Below are 21751 nucleotides of genomic sequence, written 5' to 3'. Positions count from 1 at the left end.
TCCAGTTTTTATTCTATAGTTCATTCATTAACTTCTTGATTTGCACACTTAACTCTTCAATTTTCAATATTTTTTCTACTCTTGAATATATACAATTTATTTTTAAAACAAATTCAGTTGCATTTTACAAATTTTGGCATTATTATTCAGAATGTCAATATTTTGTAATTTCCATTACAAAACATTTCTTTAACTTATGAGGTACTTAGAAGTGTACTTCCAAATGTACAAATATATAATGAGTGTGGGAAGATTGGAGAGTTGCTATGTTTCTGTTACTGATATCTAATTTTACTTCTTTGTGGCTAGAGAGATGAGGTTTTATATTATTCTTCAGTATTGTTGAGACTCAGTGGTCAGTTTTTGGGTTTTTTGGTTGTTTTTTTGTCTTCTTTACTGTTTCCTGAGTGCTGACCAAAAAATTGCTTTCTCTTAAGGGCTCAGTGCAGTGTCCTATGTTAAATTCATTGGTTTAAGATTGATTATTGAGTTTTTAAAGTCCTTGGTATTCATAAGACAAGTTTTTTGCTTGTTATCTCAATGTCTGGTAAAATATGTTCAGATGTTCCACTGGCATTATGTAGTGCCAGTTTCTCTTTTTAATTCTCTCAATTTTAAATTTTGAATGCTATGCTGTTGAAATGGATGCAGGCTCTAGGTCACTGTATCTTTCCAGTGAATTATTTCTTTTATACTCAAGGAATTACTTTCTTATCCCCAATAAGGTTTTATTTACCTTTGTTTATCTTTGATGTTAATATTGTAGTATTGCTTTTTTTGTTGTTTTGAATGTCTGCCTGGTATTTCTTAGTTTATCTCCTCATTTTCTTCTGTTCCATGTGATTTTTATTTTAAGTATGTCTCTTGTAAAGCAGCATATAATCAGATTGTGTTACTTTTAAAATCTAATATGAAATCCATTTGTATTTTTTTACTGTGTTGGGGGCTTAATCAAAAATTTTTTTTCTCCTTTTATGCCTTCATGTGATTGAGTTTTCCTTCCATGAATTTATTTGGAAGTTATAAGTCTTTTCCATTTCTCCCATTGACTGCCTATAGAGTTTTTGGATCGAATGTCCTATAAATATCAATTAAGTCCATCTTGTTTAATGTATCATTTAAAGCTTGTGTTTCCTTATTTATTTTCATTTTGGATGATCTGTCCATTGGTGAAAGTGGGGTGTTAAAGTCCCCTACTATGATTATGTTACTGTCAATTTCCTCTTTTATGGCTGTTAGCATTTGTCTTATGTATCGAGGTTCTCCTAAGTTGGGTGCATAAATATTTACAATTGTTAAATCTTCTTCTTGGATTGATCCCTTGCATGCAAATGGAAATCAGCTGGAGTAGCAATTCTCATATCAGACAAAATAGACTTCAAAAGAAAGACTCTTACAAGAAACAAAGAAGGACACTACCTATAGAGTTTTAACAAATAAAGAACTAACAGTATCTCTCCTGTTTCCAAACTGTGCCAGGGTTATATGGTGTTCTCATTTCAATCACACCTTCCTGTCTCTCATGCAATTGCTGTCTCCTGTTTGTTTGTTTGTTTGTTTTCCATTTTGTTTTAATTCTCATTAGTTGTTACTATTATTTTTCACTGTTAATGTTTATTTGGAGTTACTCATGTCTGTTAATCTTTTAGTTTGTCATTGCTTCTGCAACCCACTCATTCCTTCTTTGAGTTAATTTCTTTATTTGTTAAGAACATCCACTAGTACTTTTTCAGCAAGATTCTTTAAGGGATAGTTCCCATTTTGGATACTGAAAATATTCTTATATTGTTAATATCATTGCCATTTAAAGGGACTTTATTATTAACGAAATTCTAGATCAATGCTTCTTTTCTTTTGGCCCTTTGAAGATATTTCATTGTCATCTGTAATTTATTGATGATAAGGTTCCTGTGTCTTATTGTGATCCCTTTGGAGGTAATCTATTTTTGTTCAAAATTGTTTTAAGGTATTCTTTTTATTTTTGATATTTTGCTATTTCAACACATCGGATGGAGGAATGGGTATTTATCCTTTTTGAGATTTGGTATGTTGCTTTATTTGAGGACTCTTGTCATTTTTTCAGTTCTAAAACTTTCAGACATTAGCTCTTCAAATATTGCCTCTCTGCCATTTGCTGTGTTTTTTCATTCTCAAACTCCTGTAAATGTGCATCCTGACTGCTTATTCCATTCCCTTTATTTTTTCTCTATCCTGCTTTTTTGACTCATCATTTTTAATGCTGCATTCCAGATATTTTTATCAACTCTATATTTATTCAATAGTTATTTCATTGTATCCATGGAATATTTAAAAAACATTTTAAACTAAATTTTCATTTCTAGAAGTTCTATCTGTTTCTGTTTCAAATCTGCCTATTTTAAAAATTACAGTGTCCTGTTTTTTCATAATGAGTTTATTTCCATTTTTGTTTCTATTGTTTAAAACAAGGGACAGCAAGTTTTTCTGTTAGGGGCCAGAGAGTAAATGCTGTAGACTTTGCGAGTCATGCAATTTCTGTCACAACTATTCAACTCAGCATTGTAGTGCGAAGGCACATCTAGACAGTATCTAAACAACTGGGCATGCCTATGTTCCAGTAAAAGTTTATTTACCAGCAGCCACTGGACTGGATATAGTTCATGGGCAATAATTTGCTGCCCCTTGATTTAAATCACACTCTATTAAAATCACATTCAAGTGATTCTCTTAACTCAAGCAACTGAGAGTGGTAATTCTTCTGTTTGATGCATCAGCTGACTGTCCCTTATGGTGGATTGTTCCCTTGTGTGTCATAATTTCGAATTGTGGACTCTATATACAGCCATCTGTTGGAGGTCATTGTACCTGAGTTGTAGAATTATCCTACAAAGCATACTGGCATTTCAGGCCTCACAGCTAATATTTTTATAAAGGATTGCTGTTTTAAAGTATTACCCTTAAATTATCCTGAATAGGAATCTTCTGAAATACTCCAGTGCTTAGTGCTCTGCATGACACTTGGGGAGCACACAGCTATCAGCTATAATGCTCTCATTATCTCTGTTAAAATTAACAGCACTCTTATTGTTATCATTGATCCTAGGTCTTATAGAATCTACAAAAACTGTAGTTGTTACCATTTATGCTCCTAAAGTTTTTGAGGATTCTGATTAATTGGAAGACTGTAATTAAAATACTTCTTTATCTAGACCTGGTGCTACTTTGAGTTAAAAATACAGATGGTATTGAGTGAAGTAGACATTATGAAAATTAAAGACAACTAAGGCAAGATAGAAACCCAAAGAAACTTTGGAGATTTCCTTCTGAAATATCATTCTTAAAAGAGATAGAATTAAATACATTATCAAATATATATATATATACATATATATATATATATATATATATAGTCAGTATACATATGTGTGTGTACAGGTGTATGTTTTTCCCAATCTATAGTGAATTCATACCTCTTGCTTATTTATCACAGGACACTTGAAATGGACCAAAGCTGAGGATATTGACATAGAAACCCCGGGATCTATTCTTGTCAACACTAACTTGAGGGCATTAATAAATAAACATACGTTTGCTTCCTTACCTCAGCATTTTCAACAATACCTCCTGCTTTTGCTCCCAGAAGTGGATAGGCAGGTAAGTAGAAGTTTCAGACATTTGGTATTAGTCACCAGTTATATTATTATGAACTTGCAGGTCTGTTATCGAAGATGACTGATACATGGACGGATAGTTTTCTAATAATCTAGTATATTTATGTAATTTATATACTTAAATGCTAGCATTGGTGTGTTTGCTTAATCTGCCTAAACAGACTCATTTTTCATTATCACTAGTGAGCAAATTCAAAATTTAAAATACAGCACATTGCCACAGAGTGAAAACAACAGACCTACCCACATTGGGAAGGAAAAACAAAGAAATCAAACGTTCCATTATCAAATAAATCTTTGAAGTAGCTTCCCCTTTGCCCTGAGGGAATATTGAAGCGCAGCAATAAAAAGCCAGGGTTTCTAAGAAATTATGTAAATATTTTCATTCTCAATTCTTTCCAAAAACCATTTAAAATTTATGTTTGGATTTGGCTTCTGAGAGTCTATCATCGTGAATATGATTGCCTATAAATAATCACCTTTTATCTTTTTTTTTAAGTATAACTAAAAATGCTTTAAGTGTATTTTTGTATTTTTTAAAAGCCTGTAAAATAAGGAAATACAAATATAGACTCATAATAGGAGACATCAATCATCTTCTAAAGCTGTTTCCTTTGAAAAGAAAAAAAATATTTCATCGCATAAACCTTTATTAAATTTCACAAAACTATTACATTTCCTTGTGATTCTCATTTCAATAAATTTTGACACTGTATATAGTTCCCAGTTGATGGACATAATGTGCATGTGTTTATGAATTTGCATCTCAAAATGATAGGTACATCCATAAATTGAAATGGGCAAGATTGATTCAATATTTCCATATTATTTTGAATAAATTTTCTTAGCTTTTTATTTGATTCTGTTTTCTCCTAACTTACCCACCCTTTCATGCATACTTAAAATTTGATAAGCTGCTGTCTTCTATCATTCTTATGTATCTCTTTGGTGGAGATTATTGTTCATATTTAGAAAAATACTATTTTGATTTTGAGTACATTTTTGTTTGAAAATTTGTTCAGTATTTACTATGAATATAATACATGTTTGGTGCTTTGGAATAATGGAAATAGCTATTAGTAAGTGCCTATTGCATGTTTATTGAATCAATGATTAAATACACTCTAGTTGGATACAGAAGCTATATTCCTGAATAATGAAAATATGAGGTAGAAACAGGTAAGCTTAGGGGGGAGAGCACAAAGTAAATTGAGCTTTTATATGTAGAAGGGAAAAAATCAGAGACAAATGTAAGATCCTTGAATTGGGCCTAGAGGTATAGGCAGAATTTGAATAAAGTAGATGGAGATGTATTTTATGTGAAAGATTCAAAGATACAAAATCAAAAGCTAATTTTGTGGGAGTCTGGATTATAGGAACAACAGTGCAAATGAGTCTGGAAAGACAAATTAGAAGTCAATTTTGGAAGATGCCTTGAGTATGAGGCTAAAGAGTCTAAACAGTGTTCACGCTGTGTTTTCAGTGCAAAGACACTGAGGGCTTTTGAACAGAGCGATAATGTAATAAGATCACTGCTTTTTAAGAAAATTATTCTGGCAATACTGAAAAGGGAATGTTAGAGATGGGAAGCATGAAAGTGTTGTTAGAAAGCAATCTTAGTTATTCCAAAAGGCAGAATGAGGGCTTGAATTTGGAGAATAGCATTGAACTTGAAGAGGAGTAGGACCGTGCAGTCACCTTCATCATCACCACCATCATCATTAGCACCATCATCCAGTGGTGGCAATTTTACATTTTGTCAAATAACACTTGAAGCAAGGTATAGAGAGAAGCCACTGATCATTCTTGGGTTTCAAGCTGGTGTGACTGAGGATTGAGTTCAGGTGTTTAGAAAAACTTTATTTTTTGGCAGGGGGAGGTGGATTTATTAGCTACGTGACTGTTGCCTGCACTTCAGCATATGTGTGATTTGTCTTGTTTACAGTTGTACCTCCAGCTCCTGGAATAAGATTTGGCATATATAAAGTACTCAAATCTTTTTGGAAAGAAGAAATGACAAATTGTCCTTGGATTAGCCAAATATTTCAGTAACCCAGGAGGCAGTCTCAATAAGCCTAATATTGAATTCAACCTGTAGCAGTTTCTGTTACTCAGTTTTTTCCAGTCACTGTGAGAAATATAAATGAATAAGGCACAATACCTGTTCTCAAAGAACATGTAGTCCATTGGGAAATCATTTATTCAAGAAATACTTACTGAGCATGTATTATGTGCTGCATATACTGTGCTAAATACAGAGACTTCAGGAATGAATCTTCCAGAGGAATAACAGACGGAGGGGAAAGAAAACCTCATGCTGAAATACAGTTTCCTCTTTACTAAGAAAGAAGTCTGATAACTGGATAGATCTATACCAAATTTAGTATAAGACCAGACAGAGTAACATAAATGTCAAATAGAAATATAAAGTCCTCAGAAGGCACGAAGGATGAAGAACTTTAATCTGAAAGTAGTATTGGAGAAGATTTTATGGTGGAACAGATACTTTACTTGAACCTTGAAGGACTAATAGGTGTTTTGTAAGTAGAGCCAAGGGAAAGTGAATTTTACAGAGGGAGAGCTTGTCATTTACAAAGACTTGCTGTGTGTGTGGTAGGATGCTGTGCTAAAGGGTAATACGGTCTAAACCTCGATGACCCTGGTTGCAGATTAAGCTCTTTTAACTTTTTCTGAAACCAGTGGGCACCATCAGAGATTTCTCAAATGAGAAACAGCATACATAAAATAATTTAAATAAATATTTTAGTGCCTGGACGTAGGGCAGGAGAAGAAGATCCAAAGGATAAATAAAATATTGTCATTATGTTCTCTTAGGAGCCAGTAGCCCTGTAAAAAATGTATTGGAGAGGCAGAAAGATAAGACCCAGGGAGACTGGGTAAGAGACAGTTGCAGTAGTGGAAATAAGAGATAAGAGTCTGACCTTAGACATTGGCCTTGGAAAAGAAAAGAAAGGACTGAATTCCCGGCATATTTTCAACCCAGAAGAGTGGGAGTAAATGACACTGCCTATGGGATGGTCTGGAAGAAGAAGGTCTGTAGAAGTTCTGGAAGGCAAATGGAGATTTTATTTAGGGTGACTTGGGAGGACAGGAAGACACTGTGGGCCTGTCAGCATTTGACATCAAGAAGTTTAGAGCTCTTTCTCCGGGCCCTGCTGGAGTTGAGCTCAGCCCTACCTCCCAGCAGAAAGGAACAGGCAACTTGATGAAACAACCTTCCAAAACAGGTCTATTTCACTTCAGTTTATAAAAACCCAAAAGGCGCTGAACATCACCATTTTCTAGGCCAGAGTGAGTAGAAAAGGCATGGAAATGTGAATCTGATTACACAGATTTATTTGAGCAAGTGGAAGGTACTGTAATTATGTGAAATACCTATGAATTTCACTTGTACGAAAGCTTGTTTTCACGTATTTTTACAAAATTTGAAATTCCCAGTTTTCTCGTTTCCCTCCTTTGACTACCCCAGGTTTCTGCCTGATTTCTCCCCTGAAGCAGTGCTACAGGCTGTCCTATTCTGGGCCAAATGAAGCCAAGGCTTATTTCATTATTACATCTTTAAAATAAGGGAAGCTAGGTTTCCCATTTACCTTGCCAGTGCCAACTATCATTAAGCCAACCTGTATTTTTTTTTCTATATTTGTACTTTTCTTTCTTTTTCTAGAGGTCTGTTTATCTTAGATTACATTTTTTACATACTTCTAGTTGTTTTGTAACATTGTCACAACTAGTTTTATATTTAAGTTTGCTTTCCACACATTATACTGCAAGTAACAGAAAACTGAACTCAAACTGACTTAAATATAAAGGGGATTTATTGGCTCAGGTAATTATAAGATGGAGGTTAGAGTGGGCTTCTGGTTGCTGGTCCTGGAATTCAGTTATTATCAAGGACCCATTTAACTGTGTTTAATGAATTCATTTTAAAAAATCTCTCCCTGTTGGCACTATTCTAAACCGGAATCCCTTTGTAGTAGGATGGCTACCTGAATCAAAAAATGGGTATTTGCCTATTAGTTCACATTCATGGGGAAAATACTTCTGTCCCAGTATTTCAAAGACAAACCTGAGTCACATGAATGATACTATGTATCAGTAGATCACAGTGACTGCTTCTTAAACAATGACTCTAGCAGAGGAAGTGGAATATGCAAATTGGCTTAAAGCAACCAGGCCTACTCCTGAATTTTATACTGCTCACCAACTCCTGAAGTAAAATGGTGCACTTTGGAGATGTCGGGAAAACTTTAGAAATCTGGTTTTTAGGAAGTTCTATTAGAGACTATGAAAAGGAGGGTGGGAGAGACGTCGACTGTCAGTGTCCACTGTAGTAGGGTAGGTATTGAGTTTGGTTTTTAACATGTTGGGTTGAGATGCTTCTATAAACTATATGAAATGTCCAAAGATGGCTATATATATATTCCGGTTTTGTGACTGGAGAAGATGGAATTAGTGATTAAAATTTACATAGATTGTACTGTCAGCTATGGGATTTGATGAGACCGTGAGATATCATGGCCATCCCAAAGGAATACATCTATTTGTAAGAAAGTGTGTATTAGAAAGGGTACGGGAGGAGCCAGGGAATAGATAGAAAATAGCAAATCCATGAGAGATCATCAATGGGGAGGTTATGTACAGGCAAGTGTCTCAGATGGACGTTAGGAAGTCACTGGGGTGTAAGTGGGACATCTTTTCTTTGTTCCTTTAGATCCACCCTCCACCTTCTTTACTCTGCTTTGTGCCAGGAGGCTGTATATGGAGACTAATCCACGTATACTGCATCAAGAGAAAGGATGCCTCTGTCTTCCTTTCTTTTTTTTTTTAATTTTGAAATAATCATAAACTTTCACAAGATTTAAAGATATATTAGAGAAGAAGTTTCAAGCCTCGTTATCCATCCCATCCACGCCCCGCCCCCAGTATATTATGACTTTAAGCCTGTTTTTTTCCTACAAACAAGGGCGTCCTCTTGCATAAGCACAGTGCAGCCAATCAAGATCAGGAAGCTAGCATTGATCATTCTTACCGTGTGATTCTTAGACTCTATTCAAGTTTAGCCACCTGTCCCAGTAATGCCACTTTTAGCAACAAGATTCAGTATGGAATCTGTCATTTTATTTAGTTGTCATATCTTTTTAGTGTCCTTCATTCTAGAATAGTTCTTTAGTCATCTCTTGACTTTCATGATTTTGACACTTTTGAAGATTATAAGCTAATGTTAGTTTGTGTCATATTTCCTAGTGAGCAGATTCAGATTGTGTACCATGGGGAGGAATATGATAAATGATGCTATATTCTCCTTGCACCTATGAGGTAGCACACGATTTTGATTTCTCCCGATCATTTGATTAAAATGTATCCGCCGAGTTTCTTCAGTGTAAAGTTACTTCTTCCCTCTTTGTAATTAAATAGTATTTTGTGAGGATGTTCTTTTAAACTGTGCAAATATCCTGTTCTTCAGACTCTCAATTTATCCACTTATTCCTATCTGTATGGTTTCCTTGTTTCCTAGTTTTTCAGTAGGTCATTATGCCCAGTTGTCCACATTTGGTCATGAGGAGCCTGTTCAAGCTGGCTCCTGTGTCTTCTGACGTGTCTCCATCACTCTTCGAGCACTTCATTACTTTAAAATACATGGAATTGTTTCAGTCTCATCTTGTACTTTCCTTGTCTCAGCCCTGGAATGAACCCTTTCTCCAAGGAGCCATGGTTCCCTTTAGTGGAAGATGGTATTTAGAAGTCAATATCTCACGAAACATTTGCTCTTTGCTATTGGGGTGTTGCTTCACCCAGATCTATGACAGACCTAGGAAATATATATATGTATATATAAGAATGCATACATCCATACATGTGTGTGCATGTATGTGTGTGTGAACACCTCCTTCTGTTTCTTGGAGATAAGGAACATCTTATAGAAGAAAGAGTATGAGCCTATATATAAACATAGCACAATTTCTATCTACATTTATTTCGATATGTTCCTCTATATCTTGTAAACCATGAATTCACACTAATACCTTCAACGTTAATCTAATACCCCATAGTTCATTCTAGTTTTCTCCCTTTCCAAAGCTGTTTGACAGTGACAGTGAGAAACTCAGTTTCTATTACCCTTAATATATCTAAATAGTCGATTAATCCCCTTGTAGGTAACCAGTCTTCCATGTTGGCCAGCATACCTCCCCACGGGGATGCTCTCCTTACTGCTCTGAGGCTCTGACTTTCCATGACGGCCCAAGTACCCACCCACCCTGCTTGGGCACCTTTCCCCCCATTCCTGCTTGACCCCTGACACTGCTTATCAGGCCTGTCCTATACAGGCGCCCCCCCCCCACCCCCGCCACCACCCTCTGTCTCTGCAGCTCCTCCCCAGGCCTCCCCTCTACCTCACCCCGCTGGGCGCTGTGATCCCACTCTGAGCCATCAGGAGCACTCATGCAGGGGCCGATGTTAATTTTAGCTTCAGGCCTGAATTCCTCAGGAGGGGGAAGAGAAGGCCCTCTGGATTCTAATGGGTTTCAGCTCTCGGGAAGCCCCAACAGGGGATCGGGTGGCGGAAGGAAAGTGAGGCTGAGCCCCTCACCTGCCCTGTGAGGTCAGCACGGGCCACATCCGCTGACCAGCTTCTGTCGGAAGGCCCTTGCCACACAGCTCTCTCCGTCCAAATTCCAATCACCCCCTTCTCCCCTTACCGTTCAGGTCAAATACTAGCCCCCATCGTCAGCTCTGGTTTACTGCACTGTCCTCTGGGTTTCGCTGCATCCTGCCCACACCTTTATAAATAGTCACTTTCATCTACTTTCTTTGAATGATGATGACTTGAATGCGCCACCTATACCTGCCGGGCTCCTGAATGACAGACCTTTTGAGGAAGTAGAATGCTGTGGATGTAAGCAGACTCTGGTGGTTTGGGGGAGGACTAGGATATATAGTTCATTCATTCAACCAGTGTTTATTTAACATGTATTATGTGCCAGATAAGCATTGATGATATAAACATTAGTAAGTTCCACTTCCTACCTTGAGGGAAGTAGTGGTTAGAGAAGAGTGGGGGTGGGCGTGAGGTGAAGGCCTGTAGGTCCAGAACTATGCCATGGTGTTAGTATATGCATTGTATTTAGGTGACATAGAGAAGGTGATTATGCTCTGTCTCTGGGAGTTGGAGAAGGTTTCAAGAGAAGGTATTACTGAACTAGGTCTGAAACAATGGAGGAAGTTTCCCAAGTTAAGTGTGTCAGGCATTCCTAGTAGAGGAAACATATGTGCCAATAATAATACTGATTACCTACAGTGCTAGGCCTCCTACAGCGATGAGCACTAAGGCTTACAGTAACTCTCCAAAGAGTCTGCATTATTAACCCCACCTCATATGTGGAAACTGCGGATCAGGGAGAGAAAAGGACTTAACCTAACTTCTTCCAAGTAAAAACGCGGGAACCAGAATTTGAACACAGATTTGTCTAGTGCCAAGTTGATGCTCTTTCCCTACAGGATGCACCCTGGCACCCAAGAAAGAGGCAGAGAAGTATATGATGTCTAGCCACGCACAATTCTAGATGACTGGGGCATAGGGTGAGAAACTTGAGGCTAGAAAGGAAGGCTGGAGCAAGCCTGTGAAAAAGGCCATGTAGAACATAGCAAGATTTTACATTTGGAGCATGACATTATTAGATTATATTATAGAAAAAGAGCTCTATTGGAGGAATGATGCATGGAATAGAGGAGAGAGTCCCCCACTCTCCACCTGGCTGTGGTGTAACTACACTATCTTCCTTCCTGTTGCCTCAAACCTCAGCCTCTGTTCTCTCTCAGCCTCTGTGCTTGCTCACAGCTCTGCCAGGAATGTTTTCTCAGCATCATTTGCCAAGGCCAGCTCATTCTTCTCCACCGAGTCTCAATGTCAGCTCCTCATAAAGGCTTTTCTTTCCTCCCCTCCCATCTAAAGTAGCCTCTCTGGATGTTTTCTGTCTTAGTTGTCTTTATTTCCTTTCCTGCACTTGTCATAGTCTATGATTAACTTGTTTATGTATTTGTTCATTTGTCTTTCCTCATGAAAATAAACAGCCCCAGGGCAGTGGCTCTGTTTCTCCCATTCACTGTGCCTGGCATATAGTAAGTGCTCAGTTAAGTGTTTTCCTAGTGATTGAATATAGCCTGGGAAGCCACTTATAAAGCCAGTTTAACATATCTGATAAACATAAGAACTTTTGCCAAAGCCAAAGAGTGGAAAGGAAAGGCCTCATTCATGAGACATTGTATTAGTTTGCTAGGGCTGCCATAACAAAATACCACAGACTGGGTGACTTAGAAACAGCAATTTATTTTCTCTCAGTTCTGGAGGCTGCAAATCCGAGTTCAAGATGCTAGCATATTTCGGTTCTCCCGAGGCCTCTCTACTCGGCTTTTAGACAGCCTCCTTCTCTGTGTGTCCTCATGTGACCTTTTCTCTGCATGCTTGCATCACTAGTGTCCCTTTCTCTTCTTATAAAGACACCCTTCATATTGGGTTGGGGCCCACCCATATGACCTCATTTAATCTTAATTACCTCTTTGAAGGCCATGTCTCCAAATATAGTCACATGGTTAGGGCTTCAACCTATGAACTTGTGCGGGGGGGCAATTTATCCAATACAGGCATTTTAGAAATAAAATCATCATGACTTGGTAATTGGATTTGAGGGGGAAGGAAGAATTGAATACCCCTTTTAGGCAGTAAGTATTTATTACGCATTTGAGAGTAGCAAAAGATTGGTATGTTTTTAAAGCTAGGATGGGCTTAAACATGTTTTTGTCCTAAAAATTGAGGCAGTTGTCAGAAGAAATTGAAGATAGAAGAGAGAGGATTTGATTTATGGTCGAAAGTCTTAGAAGAGATGGAAAGGAATGGACTCTATTGGTAAAGAAGCTTTTTTTAAGAAAAAAAGAAGTGTTGATTTCTGAGATCAGAGAGGAGAGAAGCAGGAAAGAAGGAGTGAAGAAATAACTAAGTGTGAAGAGTATGGTGGAGAGTGAGGGGTTTTCAGCTGGGTGGTGGTGTATTTGTCTTCTCAGAGACTAGAGAGTTAGGGGTTTCACAAGAGTTAAAGGCTTTGGAAAGCAGCTTGATGGATTGTACTATGGATTCATCCTGGGGAAGAAGTGGCTGCTGAACAGCGTTGAGGCCCCACCTGAGCTTAGATGCCAGCAGACACACTTGGTCTGCTTCTGTGTTTTCCACCCCGCAGTGCTAAATATTGGTACATTTAGCTTGGTGCCAGGAGTTGGATTTTGCCAAGGTTGTTGGAGATTTACAAAGGAGCTGAAAGGTTGTAGGGGACTTGTGAGATGCTTGTTGGGGTGGTTGATTATGGGGTCCAGGCTGGATAGGAAGAAAAGTTAGGTCAGAGGAGCTAGAGTGAGTGGAGGTCTCAGGGAAAGGAAAATGTGGATTAAAGGAAGAAAGCTGCATTTTGCATGAAGAGTCTCAGAATAACACACTTTGAATATGATCAGGTTTGGGTAAACGCATGAGTCAAATGTCATCTCCTTGGCCACAGCATTTTGGTTCAGAGATCAAATACAAAGAAACAAGAGGCCAGAGCAACACTGGTCAGTGCCAGTGAGCAGGCAGAATTGTAGCTACTTCTTCCTTCAGTCCCCACGTAGGAATACTGGCTTAATAAATTCAGGGCTTGGGTTTATTTCAGATGTGCCTTTTCTGCTTAGCTCTCTGCAAGATGTGCTTGCGGAATTCTTAGAACCTTCTAGATTATACATAGCAGATCCCTTCTTTCTTTAAGAATTTGTACTTTATAAACGATGTCCACGTAGAACAAGTTTGAGACCTTTTTAAAATATATGGCAGCTGGTGGAATAAATGTCAACTCAAGTGGAGTCGTATTTAGGTTTTTGTTACACTTTCAGGTTGAACGTCACTGATGAATAGGTTGTTGTCATTTCTGTCATCTGTATCATTTTTAAGTGATGTTCATCTCCTTCTCCATTCGGTGGCGTCGGCCTATCAGGACTGTCTCTCCAAATACTTATAGGACCATCCCCCAGCTGCTTCTAAATAAATTATGCCTGTTATTTTTTTGTCCAAATGGTGCTTGCAGCATTTCAATCCATTCTTACTAATCTCCCGATTTGGTTCTGCATTCATATCTGTGTGTCTGTGGTCTGTTAAATGATGGGCCACTGAAGGATATGTACTATGTAGTCTCTTTAAAACCCTATCTAGCTTTGTGCTCTTCAGGTTTTTTAACTCACTGGCAATAATGCACATCATTTTAACTGTGGAGAATGTCATTAAACTAAAATGGAACATTTACAGAGTCCCTTTTGCAGAGCATTTCGGACCAGGAAAATGAATGTGTGTGTCAGACATTTTACAGCACATGAGAATGTGATTTATTGATTTCTGATGGCTCTGTTGGCATCAGTGTATATATTTAAAGAGTCACGCAGCCTTTATAAATGCAAATGGGAAAGGGCTTTCCATCTTTTTCTTCCATGGAAATAGCTCATACATTTGCAATAACTCAGGCTCCTCTTAGAGATTGCTCTATGTACTGTATATGTTGATTTTAAAATTATACCGTTATTTTATTCTACAGATAGCATATACAATGAAATGTCAGTTTACCAAACATTATAAAAATTCCAAACTATTAAAGATGTGAAAAAATACTCATATCTTAAGCCTTTAGGTAGAAGTAAGCACGTACCTGAGATGTAATTATTTTAATGGAACTGACACTTTGGCTTTTTCCCTGCTTCTGAAAGCATATCTTAAAGTACTTAGGAAATCCAATATTCCTTCCAGCCTAAGTCACTTACTGGTGATAGTAAATCATACATGGCCAAAGATATCCTTGCAGACCACGCCTTGCTATTTCCATTCTCGCCATTTGAGCTTTACGCTCATGGAGGGAAGTGATTTCATCTGGATATTATTCATTTCTTAGCTAACTGGATAGTTAACATCAACTTATGCTTATCAGGATCTGCTTCAGTGTATATCAAATAATGTTTAGACTGGATTGAATTACAGATGTGCAAGTAATTGCACATAATAGGCAATCCAACAAATGGGAGCCTATTCTGTCCCGTGCATAAGGTAGTCAGTTGAAGAGCACAAACTTATTTAACCTGGACAACATCCCATTCTGTGCATTAAACCACTTTTTTTCTCCTTCATATTGAATACTAAGTGGCCACCCGGTGGCCTGTGGGAGTGTCTTTGGCCCTGTATGATCACCAGCCATTGGCATATCAGATTAATAAATATTTACTATTGTCATCTAATATTTGCATAATTACCTTTTGTTATATAAATTATTTAGTAATATGTGTATGCTTAATTCTTAACTACCAGTTTATACAGGAATGGAGAATAAGGAACTTTAACCTTGCTTTATCATACAAATGACTAGAATTTGAGAAAGGGAGTCATGCACGTGGCAGATTACATATCAGTGCCTCTCCTTTTCATAAGGGGCATTGTAATGCCAAGGTCACCGTGGACCATTAGGGACAGGTGTCATACAATGACTTACCCTTAAACTAGTCTCGAGAGTAGAAAGAAGAGAACAGATTTCACTTATTAAATCACCTTTAGAACTCATAGTAGTTATCAAACCCTATTCAAAAAATAAAGTTGCCTGAGAAAATATTTTGATTCCATTTGTAAAATTTATTAAAGGTCAGTGTAAAGGAATAAAGAATCAATTATAGGCAGGAAGTAAGCAGTCTAATAACATTTGAACCTCTGGATTGAGGTGGCAGTATAAGTCTGCATATTTAATTTACTTCTCTGCTTCTAGATTCCCATTAAAATGACACTGGCTTTTTCCCATCAATATATTTCTTTATCAGTCCTGGAACCTGGGGGAAGAATGCCATCCAGATTCCAGAAACTGTAAGGAGTTTCTGCTGGAGACAATGAAGGTGAGAGTAGATGGAACTAAGAGGTGTCCAAAGTGAAAGTGACTGCCTGTAGAGAACTGTTTGTGGGATTTCACTGAAAGGGACTGTAGAAATCACCTTAGACAAAACCAGCTGAGTTGTCAGGGCCAGAGGCAAGAGTGGAGCCTTCGGGAGAAACAAATCTCTATCTGGCTCCTGCTCTCTGGAAATGTTCCCTAGGATTTAGTCTCTCAACTGCGGACGTTTACCACTGCAGAAAATGTTTCCAGTCTATGCTTGCCTAAAGGGTTGGCTGGTTTTCTATGTCCAAAGGCTGGCTGTTTTGCCAGCTAAAGGGAGGCCTAGCCTCACTGATGTATCCTTAAACATGTGGTTAATACGTTTTTTTATTAAAGAATGAATCGCTACTCCCCACAAGTGCAAACCTTTACTTGGGGAAGCATCAGTAGGGTAAACATGCACTTTTGCCTTATCTGAGCCTGAAAGACTTGTACAGGGTCCAACAGAGTTTCTGAAGAGACCATCTCAATATCCAGTAATGATCCAGCACCTGCTGACCTCCCTGTCTTACGATGAAAAGACAGATCAATAATGCGACATAGGAAAGATGTGGCAGTTCAAAAAATAGACCCAGTGTGACAGTTCAGAGAACAAGACCCTCTGTGTGTTACTGAAACAATAAAAATGATTTCGACAATATCTATTAGTAAGCTGAAGACGATTGAGGAAAAATTAGTTGTATTTAAAATAGTAATTGAAGTTTTACAGTGGGCTATGCAACGTGCTAGACATTGGGGATACTATGTTACATGAGATTGTCCTGCGTCTGCTTTCACGGAGCTTATAATCTAGCAGGAGAAACAACATTGAAGAAGGGAGTGTACAGGAAGGCCCTGGGAATATAATTTTCAAGAAGAGAGAGGAAGCTTGTGAGCAGGCATGGAAGTGAGCTTGATGTAGTTAAGGTATAGGCAGACCTCGGAGATATTTTGGATTCGGTTCCAGACCACCACTATAAAGTAAATGTTGCAGTAAAGCAAGTCACGTGAACTTGTTAGTTTCCCAGTGCATATAAAAGTATGTTTCTACTTAGTATCTTAAGTGCACAACAGCATTATATCCAAAATAACAACGTACATATCTTAATTAAAAAATACTTCATTGCCAAAAAATGCTAACCCTCATCTGAGCCTTCAGAGGGAGCAGTCAGAACCCACACATTTATTAAGTTTGCCTTCTTATATGGGTGTGGTTTGTGGTGCCCTGAAACAATTACAATAGTGCCATCAAAGATCACTGATCACAGATCACCCTAACAGATATAATAATAATGGAAGAGTTTGAAGTATTGTGAGAATTCCCAAAATAGGACACAGAGACACAAAGTGAGCAAATGCTGTCAGAGAAATGGCGCTGATAGACTTGCTTGATGAATGATTGCCACAAACTTTCAATTTGTAAAAAACGCAATATCTGCGAAGTGGTGTAACACAACAAAATGAGATATGCCTGTATTTGTAAATAGCTCGATACTTTGGAACCTTAAGCTGTCTTAGGCAGAACCAGAAGTGTTCAGTCCGTGGCAGATTCTTCCCCATCACTGAGGCCTGTGTTTTTCCAGTCTGCCTGGTGAGAACAGACTTTGTGAGTAGTTCTTGCCCAGCCCCTGATTGTTTCCTCCAAGGAGAAGTCCAGAACTTTCTGTCTGTGGTGCTCTGGTTCTCTCCTTTGGTCCTATGATTCTCTTCCTGTAAACTATAACTGCCTTGGTTTCCTCTGATACTCAGCTTCAGTGTCTTGTTAGGCCAATAGATGAATGGGTTTGTGCCATTTACTGGGGTAGGTAAAACTGGAAGAAAAGCATGTTTTTAGTTTTGGCCATGTTGCATCTGAGGTGCCTTTGAGAAGTCTGTATGGAAATTTTGAATAAGAAATTGGCTCCATAGGTCTGAAGGTTAGAGTTCTAGGCAGGAGTTTAAAAAAAAAAATGGGAACCACCAACATATAGATGTTAATTAAGACCATGGATATAAATGACATGTACTATAGAATAGAATGAGAAGAGGACCCAAGACTTAGCCTTGAGATTTCCATATCTTAATGGCTGAATAAAAGGGATTAAGCTTGCAAATAAAACTGAAAAGTAATAGCCAATGAAGTGAGGTAGAGGAAAACCAAGTGTTTGTATCACTGAAATCAAGGGAGTAAATATTTAAAGAGTGAGTGGTTTATATTATTAAGGCTTAAGTATTGAATAGATGACGATGGAGAGGTCACCATCAGATTTCACATGTGTAGTTCACTGGTGGTCTTGACAAGAGCAATTTTGGAGGCATGGTAGGGAGGAAAAACCAGTTAGAAGTGGCTTCAAAAGAGAATGGAAGGAGACGATTTGGATAGACTGCTTCATTTTTTTCCCCTGCATGTAAATCTTAGAATTTCTTAGATCTTAGAATTGCTTGTTGAGAAAATTCTTAGATCTAAGAATTTCTTGTTGAGTACCTTGAGGCCATTGTTCTCTTTTAAAAATTTCTATTGTAAATGGGATCTTTCCTTCTGTAATAGAATTGTTGTGTATGTGAAAGCTATTTTTTTTCTTAGCCATCTTACTCAATTTTTGATGATTTTTCATTGTTTTTCATTTTATGCCCTTGAGTTTTCCAGATAATCATATCACTTACAAATGATGATCATTTTAATTCCTTGTTTCTCATTAGTGTACTTTTTAGAACCATTTCATTTATTTGATAGTGAGGAAAGCCAGATTGGAATAGGATCAGGGTTGAGTTAAAGAAGAAAGGAAGGAAAAAATAGAGACAGGCATATCTTTTAAGAAATTTGTTATGAAGTGTAAACAGTCGTAAGGGTAACTGGAACAGCATGATTGAAGAAGAGAGGTGGGGTTTTGTTTGATTAATTTTTTTCATGTGGGGGAAGATATAGTATGTTTATTGTCAAGGGAGTAGAGGACCCATTGAGAGGGAGCAGTTAAATAGTCAAAGTAAAGATGGAAATTGGTTGCCTATTATAATGATCTCTTAAAAGGCAGGGGTGGAGAAGGCAGTGATCAGAGCACTGGTGGAGAGGTGTTCCTTAGAAAGGAAGCAGAGCACCGTTTCCAGGAAAACTGGAAGGAAGGAAGAAAGCGGGTGAAAAAGATGGGTGTGACATTTGGTAATAGAAAGTCTAGGGGTTTCCCATCTGATCACCACAGATTCTTCTTCCCCCTAGAAAAGGTAGAAGTCAAAATCATGGACTGGTAGTGATGGGTATGTTGAGATAGGGAGGAAGGTGAAGAGCTTGAGGTGAATGGAGCTTGAAATAGTCACTGAAGAGTGAGAAATTGAGTTCACTGAAAGAAGCAGAATAAGCTAGCTGGAGAGTGAGTGATACGTGGCCTGGAGTTGAAGACTTCATTATCAAACCTGTCTGCTTTAAAGAGTGGATTTTTCCAAAAGTACTGGCTGTAGAATGGCAAGGTCCACCACGGATTGGGCTTTTGTCATATGGGCGTATCCAGATGATGAGAAGGGCAAGAATCATAGGAACATGATGAGCCAGAAAATCTAAACTTGACAAGGAAGGGAATGATGAAAAGAGAGGAACAATAGACTGGGTGAAAGTAAAGTGATGAGGGGACAGCAGGTCATAATGAGCCCAAGAATGGTCATAGTAGGAGTAGGTGAACAAGCAAATTGGAAGGAGGGAGCTGGGTCAGAATAATATATGATTAAATGCTATTGTGATAGAGAAGCTTTGGGGATTTTTCTGTTTTTCCTCAAACGTCTATAGTCTCTTTTTAAATTATCCATAGCTCTGTAGAAAATTTGATTTTTCATGTATGATGTGGAGTTTCGTGTCTAGCTTAAGAATATATTCTCTGTGTCAATACCTAAACTGTTCTAATCTTTTTTTTTATATTTAAAAAAAATTTCCTTTAGATTTTTAGAAGTGTGAGTCCTGCAATTTTTTTTTTTTTTTCATTTTCTAGGTGGTTTTGTCTGTTCTGGGATCCTGAATTTCCAAATGAATTTAGGATCAGCCTGTCAATTTCTGTAAAGAAGCCAGTTGTAATTTTGATAGCAATTGTCTTAAATCTGTAGATCACTTTTGAGAATATTGCCATCTTAACAATATTAAGTCCTCTAATCCATAACTTGGGATGTCTTTCCATTTATTTATATCTTCTTTGATTTCTTTCAACTATTTTTTTTTTTTTTTTAGTTTTCAGAGTATGTTTTTCATTTCTTCTGTTAAATGTATCCCTTACTATTTTATTATATTTAATGTTATTGTAAATGGATTTTTTTCCTTCATTTTATTTTTGGATTGATGTTAATGTTATTGCAGTTCCCTTGTACATAATAAGTCTTTCTTCTCTTGTTTATTTCAAACTTTTCTCTTTGGCTTGCAACATTTTTACTATGATGTGTCTGGGTGTGGATCTCTTCATATTTATCCTACTTAAAGTATGTTGAGCTTCTTCAATTTTTTAGGTCATTTTGCATTAAGTTTGGGACGTTTTGGCCATTATTCCTTTGACTATTTTTCTGCTTCCTTCTCTCTGTCCTCTCTTTATGTTACTCCTGTTATGTATTCATTGATACACTTAATTGTTTCCCATGTTTCTCTGAGACTCTGTTCATTTTTTTCATCCTTTTTCCTCTGTTGTCTTCAGAATGCATAATTTCTATTGCTGTACCTTCAAGTTTGCTGATTCTTTCTTCTGCCAATTCAAATTTACTGTTGAGCCCCTCTAGTGAAATTTTCATTTTAGTTATTTTACTTTTCAATCCAGAATTTTCAGTCGGTTCTTTTTCATAGTCATTATCTCTTTATTGATATTCTCTGTTTGATGAAACATTGTCATCATACCTTCCTCAACGTATTTAAGAATGGTTTTGTTTAATTATTTAAAGGTAGTTATAACGGCTGCTTTGAAGCCTTTTTGTGTTAAATCTAACATCAGGGCCTCTTACAAGCAGTTTTCTTGCCTGATTGTTTTCCAGCCTATGGGTCACTCTTTCCTATTTCCTTATGCTCCTCTCCCTTCCTCCCCACCGCCGCCCCCCCCCACCCCCGGACATTTTAGGTTATCTGCATCTGTATACTGATTCCACTCCAAACCCTTCTCCAGGGATTGTTTTTGTTGTTGTTTTCTTGTTAATTTGATTAGAGACTTGGCTGGATTATTTTAGTGAAATGGATTTTTCCTGCACTATGAAGCCTCTGATGTTTCTTCTCAAAGAGCACAGCCTTGGCCATGATCACAGTCATGCTGGAGTTCTTTGTTCCTTTCCCTGATCTCTCTGTTAAACCATTATAAATACCTATGCTGAATCTAGTAAGTATTTAAAGTATTTTTTTTCCTTAAAGAAGGAGAATATTTATTTTGATTGTAATTTTATCATTATTTATCATAATCTTGAGGAATTTGTTTATATTTGCTTTGGGGGATGGGATAATCAATTTACATTAGGTTTTCAGTGGTCACAATAAAATTACATTTTGCCATTCACAAACATTGTTAGCCTCTTTCTAAGTATTCTGTTTCCTTGGTAAGCAAGGGGGATAAAATTAATGGGTAGATATGATGACTGTGCTAAAGAATTTTACAATCTCATTTGGTATCACACTCAGCCCTTAGGCTCCATTAATTGCTGCCTAATTGCTTTACTGTTTTTAACAATGCCCTGGGGCATAAATTTGTCCACAGTCTGATCCAATTAAATTAGACCCCTTTGCAGGGATGGTTTTGAGGCTAGTTTTTGAGATTTGTTTGAACTCCAGGAGGGCACCTCTTACCTGTATCTTTCCCCGGTTCTCTCTGATAAATTAGTTGACCTATGGTCTAGCTTGTTGCTCTTAGAGAGCTACCAGTCTCCTCTTAATTGCTCACCAGCAAAATCTCCATTTGTTTCAAGAGCATTCTTCAGCTTAAGCTTCCCTGCATTCTGTTTTAAGTAAAATCAGCTTTTGGGGGGAAACCTTAGAAGGTCTCTGTTCTTATCAACTCCCTCTTGGCCTGGGAAAAATCTAGAGCCACTGTTCCAGAGCCAGGGACAGGAGTGACACTCCTGCTTTAGTAGCAGAGATTGGTGGGAGTGGTAGCCTCTGCTCTTCACAACTTGCCTCTGCTGGAATGGAACCTCCACCCTACAGGTGGC

At 37.7% G+C, this 21751-nt stretch overlaps 1 protein-coding gene across 1 annotated transcript in view; it reads left to right on the top strand.

The window, feature by feature from the left end:
- ASXL3 (ASXL transcriptional regulator 3) overlaps positions 1-21751 on the top strand; it is a 172865-nt gene that overhangs the window by 105208 nt on the left and 45906 nt on the right. Inside the window, exon 8 of the mRNA XM_057526058.1 lies at positions 3470-3633. Coding sequence (XP_057382041.1) covers positions 3470-3633 — 164 coding nt within the window. The remainder of the gene's footprint in view (positions 1-3469; positions 3634-21751) is intronic.

This window comes from Balaenoptera acutorostrata, chromosome 13 (genome assembly GCF_949987535.1).
Source record: "Balaenoptera acutorostrata chromosome 13, mBalAcu1.1, whole genome shotgun sequence".
NCBI classification, from domain to species: Eukaryota; Metazoa; Chordata; class Mammalia; order Artiodactyla; family Balaenopteridae; genus Balaenoptera; species Balaenoptera acutorostrata.
This window is presented reverse-complemented; position numbering and strand designations above follow the sequence as displayed.